This window comes from Notamacropus eugenii, chromosome 3 (assembly GCF_028372415.1).
Source record: "Notamacropus eugenii isolate mMacEug1 chromosome 3, mMacEug1.pri_v2, whole genome shotgun sequence".
NCBI lineage: Eukaryota > Metazoa > Chordata > Mammalia > Diprotodontia > Macropodidae > Notamacropus > Notamacropus eugenii.
The window spans coordinates 298,274,775-298,301,825 of NC_092874.1; the positions used below are offsets into that span (position 1 = coordinate 298,274,775).

The 27,051-nt window shown below is 50.1% G+C and overlaps 1 protein-coding gene across 1 annotated transcript; it reads right to left on the bottom strand.

The window, feature by feature from the left end:
* Positions 1–10,153: 10,153 nt before the first annotated feature.
* Positions 10,154–26,667, bottom strand: CBX6 (chromobox 6). The gene is made up of 5 exons (XM_072656173.1): positions 26,479–26,667; positions 26,265–26,308; positions 25,928–25,993; positions 25,737–25,803; positions 10,154–16,706 (listed from the first exon to the last, which is right to left on the bottom strand). The coding sequence occupies exons 1-5, from the start codon at positions 26,545–26,547 to the stop codon at positions 15,684–15,686; spliced, it is 1,269 nt and encodes a 422-aa protein (XP_072512274.1). The 5' UTR covers positions 26,548–26,667; the 3' UTR covers positions 10,154–15,683.
* Positions 26,668–27,051: the final 384 nt, after the last annotated feature.

The window sequence follows — 27,051 nt, forward strand, 5'->3', positions numbered from 1 at the left end:
GGAAAGGTGACATCCAGTCTTCTCCAAGCTTTGGTCCTCCCCCTCCACATAACACAGTAGGGGTTCTTTGGCACCTTGCTCTGCACAATTCACCCCATCCCTCTCCGTCAGCACGAAAGAGGAAACGGGGACTTTCATGCATCTTCAGAGATTTCCTTCCCTTCTACCCAATGCCAGCTCTCCTTTCCCTTTCCTTGGGCATAGTCCTGGCTTCTCTTCCATTCTCCCCAGGGTCAGAGATTTAAAGTCGGAAGGGATATTAGAGACCACCCATCCAATCTCCCCATCCTTGGCGAGGGTCACAGAGTTAAAGTGTCTAATTCAGGGTATGAACTCGTGGTTTCCTGACTTCAAATCCAGTCCATCATTATACTAGGTTACATTGTCTATAATTCACTCTCTTCTCCCCCTGTGGGCACATCCAAAGGGAGAAGGGTCTTCAGGGACCACGATGTCCTGATCCTAGCTCCCCACCTTTCCATAACACAGGGGCAGGAGTGGGGGGGCACATTCCTATGGTCTCAGGAATGCCTCTCTCTCTACGTTCTACTCTCACTCCCTTTGGGCCCCTAATTCTGGCAGAAATTCAACCATCATGTGTCCTCAGGGCACCCTCCTTCCTCCACTCTAATCCCTTCTCCTTCTGTTCAAAAAGACAAGAAAGAGAATGCTCATTTAAGCTGTTGAGAAGGGGGAGAGTCCTGCCCCCCTCTATTCCACAATTTCTTTTACTGGTGACATCTTTACTCATTTCCCTGAATCCTTCCCCCTAAGCCACCCCCCCACTCACTCCTCCCCCACCCTCCACACTACTTCAGGACTTGTATAAATGGTGGCCCAGAGAGTTGGGGACCACTCCATAACTCCACTGTGCCCATGTAGGCTGGCAGCCAACTATTCCCTTCTGGGGAAAGGAAAAGGAAGGCCTCTGTGAAAATCCTCCTCCTTCCTTCAAGGCCCAGATCAATTTATTTCACTAGGAAGACCTTTGCCAACCTAAAACAATAGAACTTTCAGAGCAGGAAGGGCCCTTCTAACAAGCATTCCAACTCCTTCATTTTGCAGGTGGGGAAACTTGCTTAGAGGAGGTTAAGAGACCATACTGGTTCCCCCTAGACTCTGGGAGCCAACAAGAAAAACTGATGAAGCTGATGGAGATTGGGTTCAAGTTCATTCCATCAGTGATTTGCTGTGTGATCTTGGGCAATTATTTCCCTTCCCTGAGCCTCAGTTTCCTTCTCTGTAAAATAAAGGGATTGGATTGGATGGCCTACAAGATCCCACTTAGCCCTGAGAATCTCTATCCTATGAATCATGATTGTCATGCAGTCGCTTCTCATTGTGTGCTGGACACATAAAAATCCCTTCATAAATGTTGACTGACATTCCAGGGGAAAATGAGATTGATCCATATAAATATTAAAATACAGACATGTGTAAACTGAAGCAGAACAAAAACCTTGGAAAAGAGTATACACAGTGAGTACAACAATTTATGTGGAAAGAACACTGAACTGAAGCTGATGGCTATGTCTCTGTAGTGCCCAATCCTGACAAGATGAGGGTATTAATTTCCTTTCATTAGCTGGAGAGGTGGAGGACTATGGTTGCATAATACTGTATACACTCTCAAATTCAGTCACTGTATTGGCTAGTTTTGCTTACCTGATTTTCTTTGTTATATGAGAAGGCTCACTGGGTGAGTGAGGTATATTCAAAAATGGTTATGTTGTAAAAACTAAAGACATCAATAAAACTTTTACAAAAAGAATAGTACAAGACAGTCCAAGAAATACTGCAGACAGCAGACAGTTCAGTATTACATGAGGACCTCAGACATTCTATTTATAGCTCAGAGGAGAGAGAGCTCAGCTCAGGCTGGGGTCATTAGCAAGGCTCCTTGGAGGGGTCTGCATTAGTGCTGATACTTGAAGGATTGGAAGACTCTGGATTGGGGCTCAGAGGGAAGATGATATACTAAGAATCTGCAAAACAGTAATTCTAAAATAGCTTTGCTATTCTGAAAATGCTTTGCTTTCTGAAGTAGTTTCAAGAGTACCCAGCAACCTTGCTTATAGTATTGATTCATATGAGAAGGATCCAGGATTCTGGGCAAGGAACTCCTAGTGTGGGAATTACCTTCAACAAGTGCCTCACAACCTGTCTCAGTAAATTAGTAAACAGAGTCTGGTGATCTGCCTTAGACACACCGAGGTTATGTGATGTGCCCTGGGTTACAGGGCTCTTACATGTATTGAATGAGATTTGAACCCGGGTCTTCTTGACTTGAAGCACAGCATCCTATCCCCTTGCACCATGCAATTCACTCAGTCTAACCACCCCCCTCCCCCCATGCACACACACTCTCCTTCCCCAGAGTTCTACCATAAACTTCAACCTATCACTTGGCTCAATGGCCAAAGTGATGTCTAGATAACTTACCTCGTCATTGAAGCACAGATGACTGGATTTGGAAGGGACTTCAGCAGGCATCTAATCCAACCAGTCGATACCTGAATGGGAATCCCCTCTACAACTTCCTGTCAAGTAATCCTCTAGTCTTTTCTTGCTGACCTCCAGTGACAGGAAACTCACTACCTATCAAAGCATCTCATTCCACTTTGGAATGGCTTCAATTGCTAGAAAGCTTTTCATTACATTAAACTCAAGTCAGCTGGTAGCAACATCATCCCATACTGTTCCTTGCTCTGCCCTCTGGGGTCCAAGAGAACAGTTCACCTCTCTCCCTCCTTATAAAAGCCTTTCAAATAAGTGAAAATTGCAGTCATGTTCTCTGGTCTTTTCTTCTGGATAACCATCCTCGATTCTTTCATTGAACCACATTTGGCAAGATCTCCAGCCTCTTTCCCATCCTTGCTCTTCTCTGCATTCACCCCAGCTTAACAACTTTTTTTGGTGGGAGGTGAAGCCCCCCCCCCCCCCTAGGAATACCGATGGACGACGGATCCAAACCTTACAGACGCAGAGTTACTTGAGACACTGAGACTTAGTGTCAGATGCAAGACTGGAATTCAAGTCTTCTTGATTCCAAGGCAAGCCTCTCCAGCATGCTGCCCATATCATTCCAGAAACAGGTGGCAAGAACTGAACAGAATATTCCAGATGGAACCTGCACAGGGCAGAGCACATTTTATTTTTAACATCATGTGTGTCTCAATGCAAATTACAATTGTGTTTTGCCTTTTCTGGTAAGGGATCACTGTCTACTTGTAATGAGCTTGTGGCCTACTAAAACCTTCAAAGCTTTTTCAGACAAACTGTTATCTAGCCATGCCTCCCCCATGTTATATCATTACAATGCTCATTAACAGCAAGGGACTGTTTCGGCTTATTTGTATCCCCAGCACTTGGCTCAATGCAAGCATAGCACATAGTAAGTGGTTAATAAATGCTTACTGACTGATTATATGTGATTATGGAGTTGATTTATGAATCTAAATTTGAGACTTTACATTCATCCCAGTAAAATCTGATCTTATTAGATTCTGCCACTCATTCTTTTTTTTTTGAATGTAAAATTTTTATTTATTTTATTTTTTTTATTTTTATTTTATTTTTATTTTTTAATGTTTAACAATCACTGCCATACAATTGAGATTTTATTCCCCCCCCCACCTACCCCCCATTACCCCCCTCCCTCCCCACGACTGCATACAATTCTGTATAGATTCTACATATACTTTCCTATTGAGTATATCTGCCACTCATTCTTAACTGCTTTTGGTGTCCTGGCCCCCTCTGGCAGTCAGTCTGGTGAAGTCTATGGACCCATTCTAAGAAACATGTTAGTAAATGCATAAAATAAAATACATTAGGTTATAAAGGAAATGGATCATATTTTTAATAAGTTTTATTGAAAATGATCATATTAAATTAGAATTATCCGAGTAAAAAAAACAAGTTTATAGACCTCCAAGGTCAAGAGTCCCTGTTTATATAGCCCAGGAGAGGCAATTTTGTGAATCTTCATTTTGTTACTCAATGTTTCAGCCACTCCTCACAGCTTTGTGACATCTGCAAATTTGCTAAGCATTTCAGAGCAGCACTTGGAGGCAAGGGGAACAAGCAAGTGTAGCAATCAGGGGTCATAATACCAGAGTAAGGGAGAGAGATCGAAGGATCAGAAAGTCCAAGCTGGAAAGAACCTTGGAGTTGTTACATTTCCTGAAGATCCAAAAGCAAGGTCCACAGTTGTGATGTTCAAAGTCAGTCATGGGGAATCTCTGTTGTTCCATCACACCTAGTTGATGTAGTCACAGTATTTATTGCTAACATCCTGCCTGCATTAGAGGTCAAAGGACAAATGCCCTAAAAATTGTCTGAAGCTCCTGAGGATGTTGGCACCACAAGCCAGGGGATCCTCAGCTGGTCCTCAAAACTCTGTTTCCACCAACTTGCCCAGCACTGGGCAAGTGGAGCTTTGTGCCTGGGGGGAGGGAGTGGATTTAGAGGGTACTAAAAGCAGGGTCCTGAGGGTATTTCTCCCCCTACCTGCCACTTCCATGCTTCAATAGGCTCAATTTCCTTACCCTTTGGTAGCATCCTAAGACTCCCTCCCCACCTTGTCTCAGTGCAGAAATTCCCCCTATGGCCATGGAGATGAGTAGAAGTCAGTGTTCAAATCCCACTTCCCACATTCATTACCCATGTGACCTAATGAAAGTCACATAATCACTGTAGGATTCAGTTTCCTCATCTGTAACGTGAGTAGGGGTGGGGTAGGTTAGTTGGCCCCTGAAGTCCCTTCCAGATCTGGAGCTATGCTTCTATGAACTCTCTGGGCCTTGGTTTCCTCATCTGTAAAATGAGGTGGCAGTTGGGCTAGATGCCCCCTGGATCATCTTCCAGCTCTGCAGCTAGAATTGGATTTTTTGGTGACTTCAGCACTTAGTACAAATCTACAGCACACTGAACCCTCCTATCACTCACTCTGGCCAACAAAGGCCTATCTGAACCTCCACATCTTTGGTCCCTGTGATGCCATGGGACTGCCTCTGCCAGCCCTCCCTGGGAGGGTTCTGACCCCCATTTCTACCTCCTAGAAGAATGGGCTCATGCATCCTTCAGAGGAAACCTGGCCTTAATATCTTCCATATGCCTTCGTGTAGAATATTAATAATACCAGCTCAGTACAAAATGTTCCGCTGCTTTTCTCCAGGGGAATAGGCCTTGTATCCAGGAGACTGACAAGAGGCATTGAGCAGCCCTGCATCAGGCAATCTTTCAAAGAATGGTAGCTTTAAAGAAGGCTAAATAGAAGCCAGCATGTCGTGAGGGTTGTGGAGAGAACACGAGGTCGGAAATCGGTATAGCAGGGTTCTGGGCAGGGCCAGCACTGTATGTGACTGCTGAGAGCAGATGCCTGCAGGATGGAATAGCAGGCCCCCTGCCCACAGTCTCTCTCCACTGGCCTGCCTCCATGCCTGGCAGTCCCCCATTAGTCTTGCCTCCCTTTGGACTAAGGCGCTCAGGTCCCCAGGCATTCTCTGGGAAAATGAGGGTGGAAGGTTTGTTAAGTAGGAGGCTGAAAGATGAGAAAGGCTTTGGGAAGGCTAGAATGCTGGCAGAGGCAAAGGGTGCTCATTAGTGAGATATCTCCTGTGGTCTCTGACAGCCTCTTCTGGCTAGATAGATTTCTCTTCTGTGCAATGGTGGCCAGAGGGAGGGCTGCCCTCATTTCACATATTCTCTCTCTCTCTCTCTCTCTCTCTCTCTCTCTCTCTCTCTCTCTCTCTCTCTCTCTCTCTCTCTCTCTCTCTCTCTCTCTCTTTCTCTTCCATGCTGACCTTTTCCTATGGCTTTATGGATGATCAAACCTGCATCTCCATCCTGACTTCTCCCAAGCTCCAGATTCATGTCTCCAACTACCCACAGGTCATGGACTAGCTGCTCTCCAGGGTGTCTCAAAATCCTATGAACTGTACCTAGAATGGTTCCCCAAATGGATTCATCATCTCCCTTTTCCCCCATAAAATGTCTCTTCCCACTCAATTTTCTCATATATTCTTTGTCTTTATGTCCCATTCCAATGTCTGGCATATAATAAGTACTTAATAAATGCTCATTGAAAGCCTGGCCCCACAGAACAGGTATGTGAAGATGACCCTTCCTAATCCTCTATAAAGGTGAGGGAAAGGGGTCCATGGGAGCAGAGCTTTGGATATCTTGTCAGATTTTTCTTGATATATTGATCAGTTTTACTGATATTTTTTCCTTTTTAAAAATTTAATTTAATTTAAATTTTTGAATTTCCTCTTTTTAAAAAAACTGTTATGTGGGATAGTTGTGGGAGGGAATAGGGACACAGGAAAATGTAGGTGATGTAAAACCAAAAATATAAATGAAAATGTATTTTAAAATGCATGTTGATTGATTTATTCTTCCTCTCCACCACTCAGATTTGAAATGTCACAATACAACCTTTTCCCTGAAACTCCATCCCCACTCCACTGTGGTCTCTGGTATGCCTCTTCATAGGCAACAAACTAGCTTTCATCTGAAACCTTGTTCTTCCATTCCTTCCACCTTCTAATACTCCTGGATCCCTGACTCCTTCCTGGTAGCACAGTCTCCTTGGCTGTGACTTTGAGCACTTGTCCAGCATTTCCTCATCTTCTCTCCTCCCCCTCCCCACCATCATGGTGAGGGAACTGGAATTCCTTGCTCCTCATTGGAACTTCTAGGCTTTCCCTCTACCATCATCACTTAGTAACATCTTCTCTTCTGAGCTTCACTCAATTCATATTTATCATCCAGTCAAGATTCCAAAAACTCTAGTCTACCAACCTCCAGGCATCATTCCTCCTTTTCCTACTCCGTCTCCTCCTTGTTCTCCTTCTCTTTCTACTTCTTCCCCTTCTTCTCCTTCTCCTTCTTTCTTCTTCTTCTTCTTCTTCTTCCTTTTTCTTCTTCTTCTTCTTCCTCTCCTCCTCCTCCAAATTCTCCTCCTCCTTCTTCTCAGGATTAAGTGACTTGCCCAGGGTCACACTGTCAATAAGTACCCAAGGTCAGATTTGAGTCACAGCCTCCTGACTCCAGGGCTAGTGCTCTATGCACTGTGTCACCTACTTGCTCCCTGGCTTTCTTTCTTCAATGAATTCAGTGTCTGTCTTAAGACCACAGGGGAAAAATGAGGCCATTCACCTAGAGATCCTTCCTATCCCCTCCTCTTTATCTCACATCATTCAGATGCCTTCTGCTACTATCTACTCTTTCATTCCTGTCTCACATGAAGACATAACTCTTCTCCTTGCCAAGACAAATCCCTCTCCATACACAAGTGATCTCATTCCATCTCATCTTTTCTAACAGATCCCTCCCTCCTCCTCATCTCGGTTTTCTTACTAATTTTCAGTTCTCTCTCTCTCTCTCTCTCTCTCTCTCTCTCTCTCTCTCTCTCTCTCTCTCTCTCTCTCTCTCTCTCTCTCTCTCGTCTCCTATTGCTAAAAACACACCCCTGTTACTCCCATCTTCAAAACATCCTCATTGATCTGTCCATCTCCCTGGCTATCATCCGTTATCTCTTCTTCATCTCCATCTCATGGCTATACTTCTGGAGAAGGCTGTCTACAGTGGGTGCCTCCACTTCTTTTCTTCTCACTCTCTCTGCAGTCCAGCTTTCAACCTCGTCATTCAACTGAAACTGCTCTCTCCAAAATTACTAATGATCTCTTCATTGTCTTTTCTCAGTACTCATCATTCTTGATCTCTCTGTAGTTTTCAATGCTGCTGATCACACACTTCTCCTTGATTCTCCTCTCTCCAGGTTTCTGAGACACCATACTCTCCTGGTTCTCTTTCTATCTGACTGTTCCTACTCTGTCTCCCTTTTTGGATCTTTATCCAGGTCACATGGGCTGGCTGAAGGCTCTGTTTCATATCCTCTTCTCTCTCTCTATTTTCACTTGGTCAACTCATCAGCTCCCCTGGATTCAATGATCACCTCTATGGTGATTCTCACAACTAACTTTTCTTCTGATCTACAATTTTTCATCTTCGAATATCTATGGAACATCTCAAACTAGATGTCCATAGACATCTTAAACCCAACATTCCAATACTGAGCTTGTGATCTCTCCCTATTGCCCAACTTTCCTATTACCATGAAGGGTACCAACATCGACCCAGTCACCTAGGCTTAGGTGTTATCCTTGACTCCTAACTCTCTCACAATCACCCCCATAACCAATTAATTACCAAGTCCTACAGTTTCAGCTTTCCTAACAACTTTGCTGTATGACTCCTTCTCTGCTCTGACAATGTCACTATCCTGCAAGCCCTCATTACTTCCCTCCTGATTACTGCATTAGCCTGCTGACTGGTCTACCTGCCACAAGTCCTTCCCCCCTCTAGTCTATCCTCCCCTCTGTAATTAAAGTGATTTTCCTAAAGTTCAAGTCTACACACACACACACACACACACACACACACACACACACACACACACACACACACACCCATTCCATAAACTCCAGTGGATCCCTATTTCTTCTAGGATCAAATATAAAACATTGGCATATAAAGCCCTTCATAATCTGCCCCTTTACACATCTCTCTGGTCTTCTTACACCTTACAACCTCCCCCGCCCCACCCCTTTGTACTCTGGATAGTTCAATACTGGTCTCCTGGCTGTTCTTTGCACAAGACACTATCTCCTGACACATGGCCATCCGTCATGCATGGAATTGTCTCTCTCTTCATTTCTGTCTCCTGCCTTCCTTCAAGTCCAAGATAAAATCTCACCTTCCATAGGAAGTCTATCCCTACCCATTCTTAATTTTAAGGCCTTCTCTGGAGTGTCCCCTATATATAGCTTGTACATATATTAGACTTGGAGCTCCTTTTGAACAGGCACTTTTTTTGGTCTTTCTTTGTATCCCTAGTGGTTAGCACAGTAGCTGAGCACTAAGTAGGTGCTTAATAATGCTTGTTGACTGACTGACATTAGGAAAACAACGTCCAGAGAGAAAAACAAAGATAATCTTTTCCCTGTCTACTTTTGAAGAAAGACCAGAAGAGACCATGTAAAAGGATCCTAAGAGCTGAAACAGGATATAAGGTGTTACTGTGACCCTGGATCAGGTCCTCAATGATGATGGCAGAGGAGAGAAAGGCACTAACTTCATCAATGATCTGCAAATGACATGATTTATTGTATGACTGAGAAATCAGGGTTCCTATCCCTTATCTTTGTATCTTTTGTGGAAATCTCTAAATGTGCCATTTGTGTTGGGATTTAGGTCTGTGTTCAAGCCTCTCATTTTACAGATGGGGAAACTGAGACTCAAAAGGGGAAGTTACTTAGCCCCATCATACAATCACTGGAGTGCAAGGTCTGGAAGGGAAGCCATCTAGTTCAACTGACTCATTTTACAGATGAGGAAACTGAGTCTCAGGGAGGTTGCCACTTGTTCAAGGTCTCTCTTTGCTTTAGAGCAAAAACCCATCCATCAATGTTGGCCATCTTTTTCACACAAAGGTCCAGAAAGCCAAATAATTTAATCTAGATAGGGTTGAAAGGGACTTTATGGATCCTTCATTCATTCCTGCTCACTTACAGATGAGGAAACTGAGGCCCATTGAAGTTATTTGAGTTGTGCAAATTAGTTATTAGAGCTAGAATTCAAACCCAGGTCCTCTGACTAAACTGTGTACTTTCTACGATTTGCCCTTGTTCTAAGCTCCCTCCCAGCTCTGACATCCCCTGTTCTAAGCTCCCTCCCAGTCCTGATATCCCCTGTTCTAAGCTCCCTCCCAGCTCTGACATTCTAGGTCCTAATAGTCTCCTTGACTGGCATCTTCTATTCAATGTTCTAGTTAAGGAAAGAGAGGAGTCTGCAATCCATAGTCTGAGCAGGGTAGACCATAAAGGAAGGAAGCCAAAGTTGGGACTGATGTTGGTGCAGTCTCCTGGCTTGGGGTCCATCCATACCTTCACAGGTATCATGGTGCTTACTCCCAAGATCAGAATGGAACCATTAAGATGAAATCGAGTCAAGGAGCATTTATTAAGGTGCCTACTATGTGCCAGGCACCAGGATCTGTAGAGATGGGAGACCCCAGTAAGTCCACCCTTCAGAAAGAAAGGAAGCCAGAGACAGGCCAGCAGCCAAGGCTGGGGCCAGAGGAAGCTGGAGCTTTGGAATGTAACAATTTATTGGGGGGCAAAAATAGGCTTTTAACTCCCCATTCCTGGCATTGATACAATACGGAAGAGCAGCAGGAAAAACAAAATGTACAATACAAGAGTAATTAGCACAAAACAACCAGGAAAAAACCCCAACAGAACCAAAAAAAAAGTCCCCAACCCCAAGACCAACCAGCTTTTCCACCCAAAACATCAGCTGGGCAAGGGAGGGTGTGGCAGCTGAGGTGCAAAGCGGACAAAGGCAGGGAGGTAGGTCAGGAGTGGGCAGGGGCTCCCTCTCCTCCCCTGGCCCCAGTCACTGGGGGAGGGGGCAAGTTTAGCCAGCTGGGAGCTGGATGTTCAAACATCGAACACAGGAAACCAAGCCAACACACTCCATTTTGGAAATGAAAAGATGACAGGACCACCTCCCAAAATATATAGAGAGATATGTATGTGTATATATTTATATATAGAATTCATTCGTGCACAATGCTTTTCATTAAATGCGTTTTTCTTTAAAAATCTAAAAAAAATTATAAGATACATTATTCCTTTTAAGGGTTGTTTCTTTTTTTGTTTGTTTTGTTTTGTTTCAGCTTTTAAAAATGAAAGCAAAGCCTCCACCTGGGCTGGGCCTGCCCGGGTCCCTCAGGAGCTCACCTGGATGGAGGGTGTTGGCACACAGGAAGGACCAGGCTGGGAGGTGGGCCTCATGTCCACCTCCTCATCTCCTCCCTGGTTCTCCCTGCCCAGCCCTCCCCCAGGCCTTGCTCCTAAATCCCAGGAACAATCAGAAAAGGGGAGGACTGGAGTGGGGGAAGCCTCAGCTTTTCCCTTAGTACCAAGCTTCAGGAGGACGGAGAGGGACGGTTTTCATCAGAAATCCAGGTGGAGAAGTTCCTTCCCTTACAAGGTTCCTCCCAAGGTGGGGGTTTGGAGCACACTGTGGGGCTCCAAGAGCCCCAGGGACGTGACCTTGGGCCAGTGCATGAGAACTGGGAATAACATGGGGTGGAATCAGACCAGTTGGGTCTCTCCAAGGCAAGAAGTGCAAAATGGTGGAAGGGATGGGGGTGGGGTGAGATTGGACTAGAAGAGGCACAGGCCTCAAGCCTGATCCGGTCTGCCATAGAGAATGGGGACAGGCCCTGCCCTGGAGAGAGGCACCACCCCTGGTCACAGTCAAAATGGACAGATCCCCTGGGGCCCGCAGCTTCCTTCATCCATCTCTTCCTAGCAACCCCCTCTGAGGAGGCAGACAAGAGGGTAAATGAAGGCAGAACAGCCCAAGTCCATCACTGGATGCCCCGAGAGCTGACTGGCAAACCCCAGGGCTGATCGCCTCCAGTGCCCAGAGGAGTAGGTGGAATAAGGGTGTCTACCCTCAAAGCCCACTCTGTCTCCTCCCCTTCCCAGACCTCCTTTCTTTTTCCCCTCAAAGAGCAGCACAAGGTAGGGCAAAGAGTCCCCGACTTGGGAGCCAGAAGCCCCAGGTTCAAATCCCAAATCTGCTATTTACCATGTGGTCCTGGGTAAGGTGCTTTCTATCTCTGGGCCATAGTCTCCCTCACCTTAAAAACATTTTTGGGGGACTGCATCTTGATTTCAATGATGTAGGGAACTAGAGCTGAGGAAACCAGCACAGAATACTGAGCATCCTGGTCTTAGAGGGTTAGGTAACTTGCCCAGGGTCACACAGCCAGGGTGTGTAAGAGTTGGGACTCGAACCCAGGTCTTCCTGACTCCGAGGTAGCCTCTCTATCTGCTATACCAGGCTGCCTATCAATTTTAAAATAGTAGTAACAACACCTGCCTCCGCAGGACTGAAAGAGGCAACAGATGGGGAAAGTGCTTTGAAAATTGTAAAGCGCTAAAAAGAATTATAGGGATAGGGCTGCCCCAGGTCCTCCGCTGCTCCTTCCTTGTCCCGGTGGCAACAGCTGCAGGCTGGGGTTGCTGGATAGCGCATGGGAGCAGGATCAGGTCCCCAGCAGGGATGGCCCAGTGATGATCCCTTCCTCTGCCCAGTCTTGGGCCCCTGGATATCCCAGCTCCCACCTCCCATTTACTGCTTTTGAAAAACACATTTCCCCCAAACCAGTTCAGAGATGGGGAAAAGAGAGAAGGCGATCTGGGGGATATGGGAGGGAGTCACACAGTTTGGATAGGAACAGTCTCGCACATAAGACCAGACCTTGGTATCTATGACAAGTGCGGACGGGAGAAGAGGAACCCAAAAGGCTCTCGTGACAAAATCAGGCTTGGGAAAATGGGGTTTGGGGGAGTTGGCGTACAAAAATAAAGAGAAGTGGGCTGCAGCTTCTGCCTGGTTATGGGGCAAAGGGAAAAGCTACTGAGGCCTAGGGGGACAGAGCACCCCTCTTCTCAGAGCCACCCTAGGAGAGGAGGTATTCAGTCCCGCCAGGGGCACTAGGGACCTGAGACCCAGAAAGGTTCTGCTTTTGGGCCTAGAGGGTTTGGGTGGATGGGCATCAAACCATGTAGGCCATGGGTGGGCATCTCCCTATTTGAGGAGAGCAGAGAGAAATTGACATGACCTACCTCTAATGCCTATCCTCCTCCCTGGACCTCTTCTACTGTGGTCCTTCAGGGGTTTGGGGGGGGTCTCTCTCCCCTGAAGCATGGGACTCTGCTATTCAGGGGGCTGCAAAGATGCCACACCCACCCTGATCCTCATGCCCTGGGCTCTTGTTCCTGCTCTCTACAGCCCCTTTCTACCTTCTGGGGCACGGCCAGGTTAAGGGTCCCTCATCAAGGTCTAGCCTACAGAGGAAATCACCCACCGTCTCCCCTTCACTCATAAACTCTGGCCTTCTCAAGCCAGCCCCCTACTCAGCACCATACAGCTTATTCACCCATGTCCTACCTTCAGAGGATAAAGTAGGGAGGAAGACCTTGGGGACTATGTCCTATCATGGGTGAACATTGTAGGACACTGAACTTTCTCCCCTTGGCCCAGGATGGGGATAGTTTGTGGACCTCTTAGGGTTCCACACTAGCCTCTAGTCAAGCTGAGAGAACAGGAGAGTGATGAGCAGCATGACCCATAATGGGTTCCCCACCCACTCTGGAGATCAACAATGTTATCCTCCCATCTCCTGGCTTTCCCTCCACAAGGCTGGCTGACAGCCCCACCATTGTGCAATCACAATTAGTAGTATTATTTTTTTTAAATATCTCTTTCTTCCCCGTCCCTGTAGGAATTCCATAATATTTTTTCTTTTTTTTCTTTTCTTGTAAAACTAGTTCTTTCACTCTCCCATCATAAAATCACCTTTGAAAACACAACTTTCCCCCCCACCCCCACCCTTTTTTAAGAAAAAGAAAAAAATTTCACGAATGACAGACTCTCAGAAAACACATTTCTAGTGTCCCCGGGAAACAGCCAGATTTGGATGCCCAGGTGAACTTTCATCAGAGGGGTGGGGAAGGAGGCCAGCTCTTCCAAGAGGGACAGCCAACCGGCACTTGGACGGCCAACCAGCCAATGGAGGGTTCTGGTCCTTTTCACCAGGGGAAAGAAAGGAAGGGCCCATGTGTCCCATGCCCCAAGAACCACTGTCCCCTGACCCTCACAGGCCAGTGGCCCTTACTTCTAGCAAGTCCTGAGGAGGGCCAGTGGGCACTACTGGGATGGCCCTGAGGGTGGGGACAGATGAGAGTTTCCTATTTGGGTTCTCTTTCCATTTCTCTGTTTCACTTTCTATTTTCTAGAGTCATTCTATCCCTACCCACACATGTACACACACACACACACACACACACACACACACACACACACACACACACACACCTCAAACCTAGAATCAAACAACAGCCATCTTGGACGAGACACATCTACTCCCCCAAACAATTACCCTCTAACCAAGCACAGTATATTATCTGGAAAAAACATGAGCCCCCCTTTGCTGGCTCCCCCTTCTTGGGAGCTCTATCTTCCCCACCCCCCACCCTCAGATAAGCCACTTGAAAGAGGAAGGCCTAGGGTCTGCTCCTGCCCATGGAGAGTGGAAGGGACTTGGGGAGCAGAAAAGATCAGGATTCCTGGGGGAAAGTGAAGATTTGGGGTCTCTGTCCTCCTGGAAGGAGGCCAAGCTCTGGGGCCAGCTCTCTGGGTCTTAGAACCAGAGAGATTGAGGAAAAGACCATGATGGTCCCAACAGGCCGCCAAGCATGCAGGAGGACTGGATGAGAAGACCAAAGATCTCCAGCGACCTTGGGCTGGGGGCGGGGATGGGTTGGGGGGTGGGGCAGGCCCCATGGGATGCTGGAAGATTTGCTACAGGCAGAACTGCTCCACAGCCAATGACGGTCAAGTAGAATGAAGCACTAGCCTTCTACACACAGAGACTGAAGCACCAAGACAGGGTGTGCGGGCAGCAGCGGGGAGGGCTAGGAAGGAGGGGGAATGGCCCGCACCCCACAGTACACACGTACACACAGGCACATACACGCCAAGATGCAACAGACACACACAGGAAAAACAGTGTCCCCAGAAGGCTCGGCTAGCACCTTTGGTTGGCGAACTCTAGGAGCCCACTTTGAATCCTGGGTGTCTTTGGAGGGGAAGGAAACCCTCTCAGTCCATCTCCCCCAAAGAGGAACTAGGAAGGAGGCAGTCTAGCAGGGGATAAAAGGTGGGCCCTGGTCCCCAGTCTGGATGTGGACAGCAGGCTGAGGGGGTATCCCTGCCACACAGGGACCAGAAGTTGGACCCACTATTGATGCTCAGGCTGGGGACCACACTAGCGATCAGAGCCTTGAACCCTGGAGCCTCAGGTCACAGATGCTGGGGACAGGGACAGCCGCAGCCTCCATATCTACCCACAGCAAAGGGAGGTGGGACCCTGAATGGGTGGGAAGAAATTGCTCCCCCATTCCCAAATCTAGGAATGGAGGGTAGCGAGGAGGACGGAGTTAGCACCTGGGGTAAGGGGAAGAGAGGAGAGGTCTCAAGAGCACCCCTTCAGCTGCCAAGTTAGCACCTAGAGTGAACAGATAGGAGCTCTGGGTACCCAGGTCCTGGCGGTGGGGGAAGGGCAGAAGAGAGGGCCAGACCTAGACCCTCAAGGAGGACTTGGCCAGACCTGATGTGGCCAGGACAGGTGACATGTCAGAGGCAGCAGCCCTGGACAGGGTGGGACCCAGGAAAAGGCCTGAGCCAGGAGCCAGGAAGAACAGGGAGCCTCTTCCTCATTTCCACCCATCCTCCCACCCACAGAATCTTGCTAGTCCTGTGCCCACCCGTGCACACTCAGCTAAGGCAGCCCTAGTGTGTCTCAGGCAAGCCCTGCCCCATCCTTCCTGTTCCCTCCTAGGGTTGGGGGTAGGGGTGGATCAGAGAGAAGTGGGGTACCTGTGAGCCAAACAAAATCAGCAAAGGACAGGCAGGGGGTGTGCACAGGTGCAGGAGGGAGCAGAGATCAAAACAATAGTGAATGTGGGCATGAGAGGATCCCCAACCCATGCCCAACGCAACCCTCCCCTCTGGGTGGAGACCACCGACTCCCTTCATTTGCTCCCCCCGCTGTTTCCCCCACCCCCACCCACAGCCGCCTGTGCCACCTTCTCAAAATCCTCAGGGTTGCAGAATTCCTTGATGGTGACGGTCAGGAGGTTGCTGGTGACATCTGTGACCACCACATTGGAGCAGGGAGACATCTCGGGACGCCAGTCCCCAGCCTCCTGCTCGGGGTCGGAAGAGGAGCGTGGGGGCGAGGATGAAGAGGGAGTTTGGCCCCCTTCCCCCCCTCCGGGGGGTGACCGCTTGCTGGTGGCTGCAGACTCAGGAGGGATGGACAGGTCGAGGACCTCGGACTCGCGCCAGTCGGGGACCGCAGGGCTGAGGGTCTCCGGCAGAAGCTTGGGAGGCGAGTCGTCCGGATCGGAAGACGAGTGCGGGGTCGGGGAGGGGCATCCTGAGGAGCTGGAGCTACGGATGTCGTAGGGGGCAGCGGCCAGGCTGAGCCCCCGGGGTGGCGGGACGGGGCCCTGGGAGGACCCAGCCTCGGGCTTGCCGGCGGGCACAGGGGGTGGGGTGGGGCTTGGAGAGGGCTTGTTGTAGATGGAGAAGGCCCCAAACTTCATGTGGCGGATCTGGGTGCGCAAGATGCTCTCGCTGAATTTCTTGCTCTTGCCAATAACCCGGTTGCGGGAGGGGATCTTGGGGCGAGCCAGGGCCCCGCTGCCGGCGCTGCCTGCAGTGCCTTTGGCACCCTTGTCGATGACCTTCAGATTGAGAATGATGCGGCTTCTCTTGGGCTCCCTGGGCTTCACCTTGCGGTTGATGATCCTTACGGTCTCGGAGAAGGGCGAGATGGGTGGCCTCATACCTGGGCCGGCCCCCGGGCCTCCGCCGCTCTGCGGGTCTGGGCGGGGTAGGGGGCGCCGGGACATGCGGTGGCAGCGGCGGATGTCCTTCTTGAGACGATGCACTGCGGCGCTGGAGTGCAGCTTGGGGGAGGTCGAGCTGGAGCCGGGCTTGACAGAGAAGTGGACGTCGCCGATGCGCAGGGCCTCAGCCTGGGCGCGGGCCTGCGGGTAGGCAGAGGGGGGGACACGTGGGGGAAAGGTGAGAAACCCCCTCTGGGGAGCAGAGCCAGGAGGGGGGAGGGAGGAGGCCAGGGTTCTGGAGGCGCCGGCTCTGCCTCAACCTCCCCTTCTGTAAAACAGAGGAAGGGAAGGGAAGACCTCCCTTCAGCCTCTGGCAGTGACCAGGTGAGGTCCAGGCTTCTGGAAGAAGTCGGAGACTGCCTCACCTGGCTCTCGGCTGCCCTCTGGTGGAAAATCCGGGCGATCTTCCCTTCCTGACTTCAAGCTTGGAGGGGGCCCCCACTGTGAATGGTTCTGTCCCTCCTGCGGGTGGGACAGCATCTCCCCTCCAGCCTCGGGCTCTCTCACCCCTTCCCCCACAAGCCCACTCATCTCTAATTAGACAGCTCTCCTCGCCCAACAGTAATAATAGAGAGCTGGTGTTTTTATAGCGCTGTAAGATTTGCAAAACCCTCAAACAGCCCTGGGAAGCAGGGGCTACCATTTTACAGATGAGGGAACTAAGGTCGATAGAGGTTAAGGGACTTGCCCAGGGCCACACTGCTAGGAAGTATCTGAGTTCTGGCTTCTCAGGAGTCTCAGCTCCTGCAAAAAAGCTAATTAATTTTAATGGTGCTTTCTTCCTGGGACAACCTCCACCCCCAATTTCTCTTGTTTGTACATAGTTCTTTTCAGGGTCAAGTAAAATCATATCCCACCCTCCCCCCCCCCCCCACAGGAACTTCCTTTGTATCTCTGGGAGCTAAAACAGGACCTGACACTTTAAGCAGGTGCTGAAGAAATGCCTGATCAATACCTTGGACAGGTCCCTTCCCTACTCATAGGGCCCCAGTTTTCTCATTTGTGAAACATAAAGGTGGAATAAGATGTCCTTACGATTCCTGTCAGTCAGAATGGTCTCTGGTCACAGGACCACAGACCTAGGGCTCAAAAGCCATCTAGCCCTTCATTTTACAGATGAAGAAATTGAGGCCCAGAGGGAGGAAATTACTTAGGATTATAGCTTGGAAATTACAAGAAACTTTAAAGATCTTTCAATTCAAGCCCCTCAGTTTTACAGATGACAAAACTAAGGCCAGGGACATGATAGGATCATAGAAAGCTGGAAGGGACTTCAAAAACTATCAGATTCAACCCCTTAATTTTACAGATGAGGAAACTGAGGCACAGAGAATCTAAGGGACTTGCCCAAAGTCACATAGCTCATAAACATCAGAGTCAAGATTTGAACTCAGGTCTTCGGAGGACCCCAGAGCTGGGACTCTGTGCTCTGCTGCCCCCCAGTTCTGATATTCTATGATCCTGCAGAGACAGTGACAAAGTGGAGGAAAGTCCAGATGGGAAAGGGGGTGAGGGGCAGGTACCCAAAGGTGGCAGCCGACTCTCTCCCCCTCTGAGCCTGTGCCCCATCAGTGCGCAGCGGGCCCCAGGCCAGGCTACCAAGGGCTTGGGAAGGAGCGATCATAACAACCGCTGGCATTCATGGGAGGCGTCACCCAGACTGGGCAGACTTGCAAAACACGTCACTCTGAGAACCAGCCAAAGGCAAAGATAAACTACCCCAGGAATTTGGCCCCCACCCCCAGCTTTGTTCTAGGACCAATGGGGAGAGATTCTTGACTGGTCCAGTTCACCGTGACCATGCCCCCTCTGGCTTCCAGCAACATTGACTGACTAGGGCCATCACTAGACAATAAAAAGAAATCAAGGAATGTCAGAGCTGGGAAGAGCCTTACAACTGGGAACCTCAGAGCTCAGATGAGGCTTAGAACACGGGATGTCAGAAGTAGGAGGGGCCTCAGAAAAGGGGAGGTCAGGGCTGGGAGGGACCTTAGAACAGGGGATGTCAGGACTGGGAAGGAGCTTAGAACAGGGAGATGTCAGAGCTGGGAGGGAACTTAGAACAAGGAATGTCAGAGCTGGGAGGGAGCTTAGAACGTGGAGTTGTGGGATCTTAAAGCTGGATGGGGCCTCAGAGACTATCTAAACCCCCTCATTTTACTGAGGAGACTCAGAGAGTCTCAGGAAGGGGCCTATCTCAGGCCAGGTGGGCTGCCTGGCAGAGCTGACCCTTGAGGCCAGGTCCTCTGATTCCCTGACCAGGAACTTGCCAGGGCTGCACAGGCTGCTGAATGCTGGGTCAGGACATGACATCAGGATGTCTGGGGGCAGCCTGAGACCAAGCTCCTCTAAGGAGTGGTCAGAGGAAGGCCAGGGTGACTCCTCCATGGAAGAGAGGTGCTCACCCCACCCCCTAGAAAGGTCCTGGTGACACAGAGCCCACAACTAGTTCAACCCCCTCATTTTACAGATGGGGAAGCTGAGGCTCATCCCAGGTGAGCAGGGGCTGATTACTTTTTAAGTGCCAGAGCCTGGAGCCTAAGAAGGTCTTCTCCCTGCCTTGCTCCACTCCCCCTACAAGGATCATCAGGGAAGGCTCAGGGCTGGGTATGGGCTTCCCTTCTCCCCCACCCCTATCCCAACGCTTCCCTTTGCAATTATCCTGCTGGCCACATGGTGGCGCCAGATGCCCCACTGGCAGCCAGTCCTTATCAAGGAGTCTGTGCCATCTACACAATCCAGATCCTCTCTAGCGCCTGCACTGTCATAGGGAGGACAACAAGGAGGGGAGAATGAGAGAGGGGGGAGGGGAGAGGAGGAGACAGGAGAAATAGGAATGGGGAGGGGAAGAGAGAAAGGGGAAGAGGAGGGAGGAGGGAAAAGGGAGAAGAGGAGGAAGAAGGGGGAAGAGGAAGGGAGAAGGGAGAGGGGAGAGGGAGGAGGGAGGAGAAGAGGAAAGAGGGAGGAGGAGAGGGAGGAGGGGGAATAGGGAACGAGAATGGAGAAGATGGAGGGAGGAGGGGGAAGAGGGAAAGGAACAGGTCCCATTGCTAAATGCCCATTTACAAAGTGTCTCTCAATGCTTGTTAGATGGGGGTGGGGGGGGGTGGGCAGCTAATGTTAGAAACAGAAGAGACCCTCAAGTCTCTCATAATGTGTTCTCCCACTTCTCAGTGAAGAGATCACTGAGACTCCAACCGAAGGAGGGGCTTCTGCTAGATTTGGGAGTCCTGGATTCCAATCCGAGCTCAGATGCCAGTGACAGAACAGGGTCTGTTTTTGCCTTTCTTGCAATCCTTCATATCTAGCCCAGAGCCTGGCATGCTGTAAGTGCTTAATGAATGCTTGTGGATTGATTATGAACTATGAATTACCCTCTGTGGACCTCCCTCAGCTTCCTCTTCTAGAGATAAGACCCATGATACTGGCCCCCCAGGAGATGAGGTCTTTATATCTGCTATCACCATCATCGTCGTCAGTCCCAGTGTAATGTGATGGGAGAGACTCTGTGAACTCTGTGCTCCCCAACTCTGAGCCTCAATTTGACCACCTGTAAAATGGGTGCTTTGCAGGTAGATGAGAAGAAAACTTGTAAACAGTGAGAGCTCTAAGCATCATTCCTATTTTACAATAGAGGAAACTGAGCTCTCAAAAGCTGGGTGACAAAAGCCTGGGGCCACAAAGCCAGGAAGTGACAGAACTAGATTGTTTTTTCTACCCCCAATCGGACCGCCTGTGTCCCTTAGACCCAGGGATGTAAATACAACACATCCAACATTTATTAAGTGCCTACTACAGAATTCCATGTTCAGGGTCAGGGGAGATAGGTGAGATGCTGTTCCTACCCTCATGACACACACAATCAGCCATTCAACAAACATTTATTAAGCACCTACTGTATTCAGAGGGCCCCATCTCTGGAGCTGGACAGAATAGGAGCTTAATAAAGAATATTGTTGGTTGACCAAGTGATGGCATGAAACTATACATCTGAGGGAAGGAAAAGGGAGGGAGCAAACTCCGCCCTCTCCCTTACTTTCCCAGGCTGATTCTGGGTTCCCCTAGCTCACTAGGATGTAGAGGGAGAAACCCTGGCTTCTGGTACCACTGACATCTGGGTGAATATGAGCAAGCCAGTGGCTCTCTCTGGGCCTCAGTTTCTTTTTCCGTAAAATGGAAGGGTTCAGTACAATGATCTCTGAAGTCTCTACCTACTCAAGCATTCACTGTCTTCAACAAACATTAATCACGTTCTACTTGTGCGCTTAGTAACCTGGTCCCAAAGATCTTTCCAACCTCATTCTTCATCATTCCCCTTTTCATCTTGTGTGGTCTAGCCCAACTAACATTCTTACTGTTGCTTTCATGTGGCGCACCTTTCTCCATGCCTTTGCCCAGGCAGTCTCTCCTGCCTGGAATGCCCCCCCCCACCTCTGTCTCTTAGAATCCACTATTTTTCAGAACTCCGCTCAAGCACCAGCCCTCTCTGATTCTCTCTCCTATTCCAACTGTTAGTGTCCTCTCCCAAACTGTCTAGTATTTATTCTGCATTTTAATAGAGATACATGCTGTCTCTCCATAGAACATACACTTCCTGAGGGCGGAGACAGTTTAATTTTTGTCTTGTAACCTCTGGCACACAGTAGGTGCCTAATAAATGCTTGTTGGACAACAACAGGTTGCCTGATGCTTAAGGGATACAAAGACATAAGAAATGCTGTATCTGTCCTCTCCCTGTAACCAATACTCAAGACAGAATGTGCTAAGGGCCTCAGGAGGAAGGAATTCTGGTTCAGGGCTTCCTGGAAGAGGTGATTTGAAGGAAGCATAGTTTCCATAGGAAATGTTTGTTACGTCTGAGTTGTGGGTGGGGACAGGGTGACTCCAAGGCTCCTACAACCAGCTCATGACACCACTTAGAGGATCAAGGGAAGGGCCCTCAAAAGACACCCCATTCATCTCCATTTTACAAAGGGGGAAAGTAAGGTGCAGAGAAGGGAAAAGGACTAGTACAGGAGCTAGATCTCCCAAGGCTCTTGGGTCATCTCATCCAACCCTCCACTTTACAAATGAGAAAGTAACATGCTCTGGTTCAAACAACCATCAAGTGTCAGTGGTGGGATCTGAATGCAGGTCTTGCCAACTGCAAGTCAGCCTACAGATCTAGAGCCTAAAGGGGCCTTGGAGGGCAGAGACCAATGACAGTTCACATTTTTATAACTCTTTAAGGCTCAATAATAATAAATAATAATAACTAAGATATTGATAGCCATTTAAAACTTGGGAGATCCCTTTACAAATATTTTTTCATTGGATCTTCACACCAAAACATGTAAGGAAGGCATTATTAATTATTCCCATTTTACAGATGAGGAAATTAAGGCTGAGAGGTGATTTGCCTATGGTCACACAGGTGGTAGGGATGGGCAGAGGCAGCATTTGAACCTAGGTCCTATGGTTCTTTCAGACCCTCATCCAAGTCTTGAGATGGGAGAAGTCTCTTTTTTCCCCCAGAAATCATGCTCCCAGAGACAGTTTGGCTCCATCCATGATGGCTTTGCCCCTTCACCAGGTAGTTGCAAAAGTGTTGGTTTTGGATTCAGAGGACCTAGGTTCAAATGCTAGCTCTTGTGCCCTTGATCAAGTCCCTTCCTCACTCTGACCTACAGTCTCCTCCTGTGTAAAATTATAGTTGGGCTAGATGACCTCTGAGGTCTCTTCAGGCTCTGGGATAGCAATGATCTAAGTCACTTTCCCTTCCACTCTGACCCTCAGTTTCTTCCTCTATAAAATGAGGGGGCTAGGCTAGATGGCATCTGAGGTCCCTTCTGGATGTCCAACTAGAATCCTAATTCCAGGGATCTTTTCCCATTTCCCAGCCCTGGTCTGAAAAGACAAGAAAACTTTGGATCTTGTTCTTGTGAAAGCCCCAAGGAAGCCCCTCCCCAGCTCAGGCCCCAGGGGCTGGCCTTTCAGTCCCAGGTTATCTGACCAGGGATGGTCACAGCCTTGTTATCTACCACACCTCTCTTTTCATGAAAAACAGGTTTGGGACTAAAGGGCTGGGCATGCCCTGGGGAGGGCTTGCAGGTGAGAAGGATCCCACCACTCAGCAGCTCTGAGATATGTAAGTCTGGTCCTTTTCTGATTCGACTGACCGGCCTGAAAACTGGGAAGAAGAACCGGACCTGGGTTTGTCTTACCAACTAGGAAACTGGACCAAAGGTTACCTGAGAGCAGAAGCTGTGAGACTCAGCATCTGAACTCTGCAGCCAGAGGGGGCCTGAGAGATTTTTACAGATGGGGAAACTGAGTCTCCAATCAGGGCAGTTACTTAGGCTCACCATTCTAGAGCTGAAAGGACTTTGGAGGTCAACAATCCAACCCAATTCAGAGGTGGAAATGGGGCCCAAAAAGATCAAATGCCCGCAGCTAGGAAGTGGGAGGGCTGGGATTTCAATTCATGACCTCTGTCTCCAAAGCCATCCCCCTTTTTGCTGGACCACACCAGAGAGATTCTCAGGACAAAATTAGTGCGTGTGCCTTTTCACTTAAAGAGACAGATACATGCTGAGGAGTCCCTTAGGGAGAGCAGTGCCTCCTCCCCTGCCCCCAAAAGGAGGCTGGGAGACACTACTAGAAAGAGAGTCACGAAACCCCAGAAAGGGACCTTAGGGTTTGTCTGAGACATCTCATCTAATGCAAGAATCTCCAACTACAGCATCCCACATTGGGGGAGTGGGGATAGGAGCAGTCACCTAGTCTTTGCTTGAACACTTGCAGTGATGGGGAGCTTACTACCTCATAAAGCGGCCAGGTCCATAGCTGGACAGCGGCCTTCTTCCCCAGGACAGACAGGTAACATGCTGCTTTCCCAGTCAGCTTTCTCCAAGAAGGACCATCATGTCTCACTCAGGTTCTTAATTCAGTCTTGGGTAAAACACCCAAAAAAGGGACCTCAAATTTTGGTATGGTGGAAAGTGTGCTGGCCTTGGAATTGGGAAGCCTGGCTTTTCCTTGGGCACTGACATTTGCATCTGTGTGGTGGTGAGAAAGTCAACCTTTCTGAGCCTCACTTTCCTTCTGGGGATAGGGTTGAAATAAAAGCATTGTCTGATTGAAAAAGAAAAAAAAAGGGCTAGACTTGATGGCCTCTTTCTGCCTCTAAATCTATGATCCACTGCTCTGGATCTCAGTTTCCTCCCCTGTAAAATAAGGGTGGGGCGGTTTGGAACATAATGGGTGTTTGATAGATGCCTACTCTCTCCTCTCCTCAAACCATGAATAAAGCCCAGGTTCTGATCTCTACACTCTCTCCCTCACTTCCCTCTTTGAGGTACTAACCTACTTCTATCTCTGTGTACCAGTTGCCATGGGCATCCCTTACCTCTGCCAGGGCAGAGACCACGTTACTCCCCCCCAACCTTCTGTGTACCTTGTATTACAGCAGAGCACTGGACAGGAGTGGGGAGGCCCAACTCAGCAATAGAATAGCTGTGACTTCCTCCCTGCAACTCTTTCCTCATCTGTAAAATGGTTCTGAGGCTGTCTGGATGACCCAACTTACTGGGCAGGGCATTCACGGCTGAGGCAAACCGTGCATACCATAAGCACTAAATAAATACAGAATTGCTTCCAAACCCAGACTTTCCTTTGATACTCAGATGGGTCTTTATTAACCCTATTTTTCAGACTTGGAAAGTGAGGCCAAGTGAAGCCTGAGGTTGTGGCCAACTATGGCAGAGTTAGGGCTCCAAACTCATTCTACTGCACCATAACTGGGGTGCCTTCCACACAGCCATGATCCCTGCTCACACCCCTCCTCCTGTACCTTCCATAGCTCCAAGAACTTACTCTGGAGCTGGGGGGTGGGGGTGGCCCTCCGGGCCTCTTCCTGTGTTCTCCCCCAAAAGGCAGGACCTCTGAAGGAGGGATTCCTGAACCAGTGATTTCCCTAGAGAGGAGTCTAGAAATAGTCACCTAACGTCAGCACCATCATGGACCTTGAAACAGATTATTATAGCACAGAGCCAGCTGAGAACGTCAGAGCTGGGAGGGGCCTCAGAACAGGGAATGTCAGAACTGGGAGGGGCCTTGGAACTGGGGATATCAGAGCTGAGAGTTAGAACAGGGAATGTCAGGGCTGGGAGTGGCCTTAGAAGAGGGAATGCCAGGGCTGGGAGGGGCCTGAGAACAGGGGATGTCAGAAGTGGGAGGGGCCTTAGAAGAGAGAATGTCAGGGCTGGGAGGGGCCTGAGAATGTCAGAGCTGGAACAGAACCTTAGCACAGGGGATGTGAGAGCCAGGGTGAGGAGGAGTTTAAGTCTTTCGAGTTGACTTAATTCAGAACTTAGGTGAAGGAATGAAGGCGTGTTAGGAGGTCTTGCTTCCAGGGTCATGCAGAGTGTAAAAGGCAGAAGGGGACATGAGGGGCCTGACTCGGGTCTTCTCTACAAGCTCAGCGTCCGTTCCTCTAACCATGCTTTCTCCCATGGAAGCACAAGTCAACCCAAGCCAGACCCTGTTCAGCCCCGGGCCAGAGGGAGTGGGTGGGTCTGTGCGGATGTGCCAGAGGGAGGGGGATGAGCAGGGGTCTCGAAGTGGACCAGAAGGAGGGACAGCTCCCAGAGCCTTCCAGAGGCTGCCCTCTACCTTCCGGCGGGGGAAGCCGCCTCCTCACAGGTGGACAGCCCCATCTGTCACTGACCTCCTGACGGCTCCCTGGCTAGGGGTGCCGCTTTCTCCCCGGTTCTCTGGGGTTTCCAGAGCTGCCCCCTCCAGTCCTCACAACTCTGTCCTACGCAGTCTCTCTCCTTTACCTCTCCTAGACCCTCCTCCTCTCTTTGCTCCCCTGCAGCCTTTAGGACCCCCCAGACCGTCCTTGATGACGTGCCTCCAGCCTCCTTCCCGGGGACTCCCTGTACCGAACACCATAGTTGTTGCACGATCTGGCTAAGGGCCAAGGTCGAGCCTGGGCCATATGGGAGGGTCTCTTCGCCCAGGACTGCCCCAAGTTCCCACAAGAAACTTTGTTTCCGATGTTCACCTACCCCCACCCCCCTTTCCTGAAGAGCCTCAGAGGGATCGAGCCAGGTTGCAGTCCTGGAGTCCCGGAGGAGGGGTCGTGGGCAGGAGACAGAGGGACCCTAGGAGGGTGTTGGGCCGCATTACCTTCAGCAGGAAAGTTTTCGGCTTGGGTCCTCTCTTCTTCGGCCCATAGAGCTCCCGCTCCCTCTCCCTGGAGAGGAGAGACCCGGACATGAATTGAGAGACCCCCCGACCACCTCTCTCTCCTTCCACGGATCCTAGTGCCACGCTACTCCGGCCTCTCCCCTCCCCCCTACTCCCACCCCCCAACTCACTTCTGCTCGAAAGCTGCGATCAGCCTGGAGTCCAGGATGTTCTCCTCGGGTTCCCAAGTGCTGTACCTGCGAAAACACACGCAAAAAGAGGGGGGGCAGTGGGAGAGGCGCGCACAGCAGGCCAAAAGCAGAGCGAGCCCCCGAGGCTCGCAAGAGACCCCCTGGAGCGCGGGCAGCCAGCAGCCAGTGCAGAGCTGGCCAGAAGGGCACTGGGCACAGGGCTGCTGCTGCTGCTGCAGGAGGGAGGAAGGGAGGGAGGAAGATGGAAAGAAGGATGAGAGGAAGGCTGGGAGGGAGGACCGGTAGCTTTGCAACGAGCGGACCCCGCGACACTCACTTGATCGCCCAACCTTTCCATTTCACCAGGTACTCGATGCGTCCCTGAAAAACAGAGAGCAAGCAGATGAGGAAGAGGAGGAGGAGGGAGGGCGCAGCAGGGAGGGAGACAGGCAGCGCCGGGCAGCTCAGCGTCCGGCTTGCAAGGCACTGCCCCGACCCCCACTGCACGGGCCCGGGCCCGGGGCCGGGGTGGGGGCGGGGCGGCCGCTCACCTTGCGGATCCGCCGCTTGATGATGGATTCGGCCGCAAACACCCGCTCTCCCACTGCAGACAGCTCCATCTTGTTCAGCAGCGCCCACAGCCCATAATACTTGAGCTCCCTCCTCCCGCGGCCGCTGCTGCACCGCTCGCGCACGCGCGCCCCGAGCACCCAGACCCAGACACGCTCCAGCCCCGGGCCCCCGCCGCTCCCCGGCTCGCCTTCAGTGGCTCACGCGGCCGCGCGGGCACCACGTGACCGGCACCGTTACCAGGGCCTACACCTCCCCGGGGGCGGTTGCTAGGGAAAGGGAAGAGCGCGCGCTGGCTCTTAAAGGGATCCCGCCCCCGAGAAGACTTGGGGGGGAGGAGGAGAGAGAGGAGGAGGTACGACCCGAGGAGGGAAAGCAAGGAGGAGGGAGAGGAAGAAGGAAGAAGAGGAGAGGGGTGGGGGAAGAAAGGAGGGAAGGAAGGAGAAGAGAAGAAAAAGGAGGGAAAGGGGAGAGGAAGAGGAAGGAAAGAGGGGAGGGAAAGGCAGAGAGAAGGAACCAGAAGGATGGGGAGAAGGGAGAAGTCAGAGGAAGGT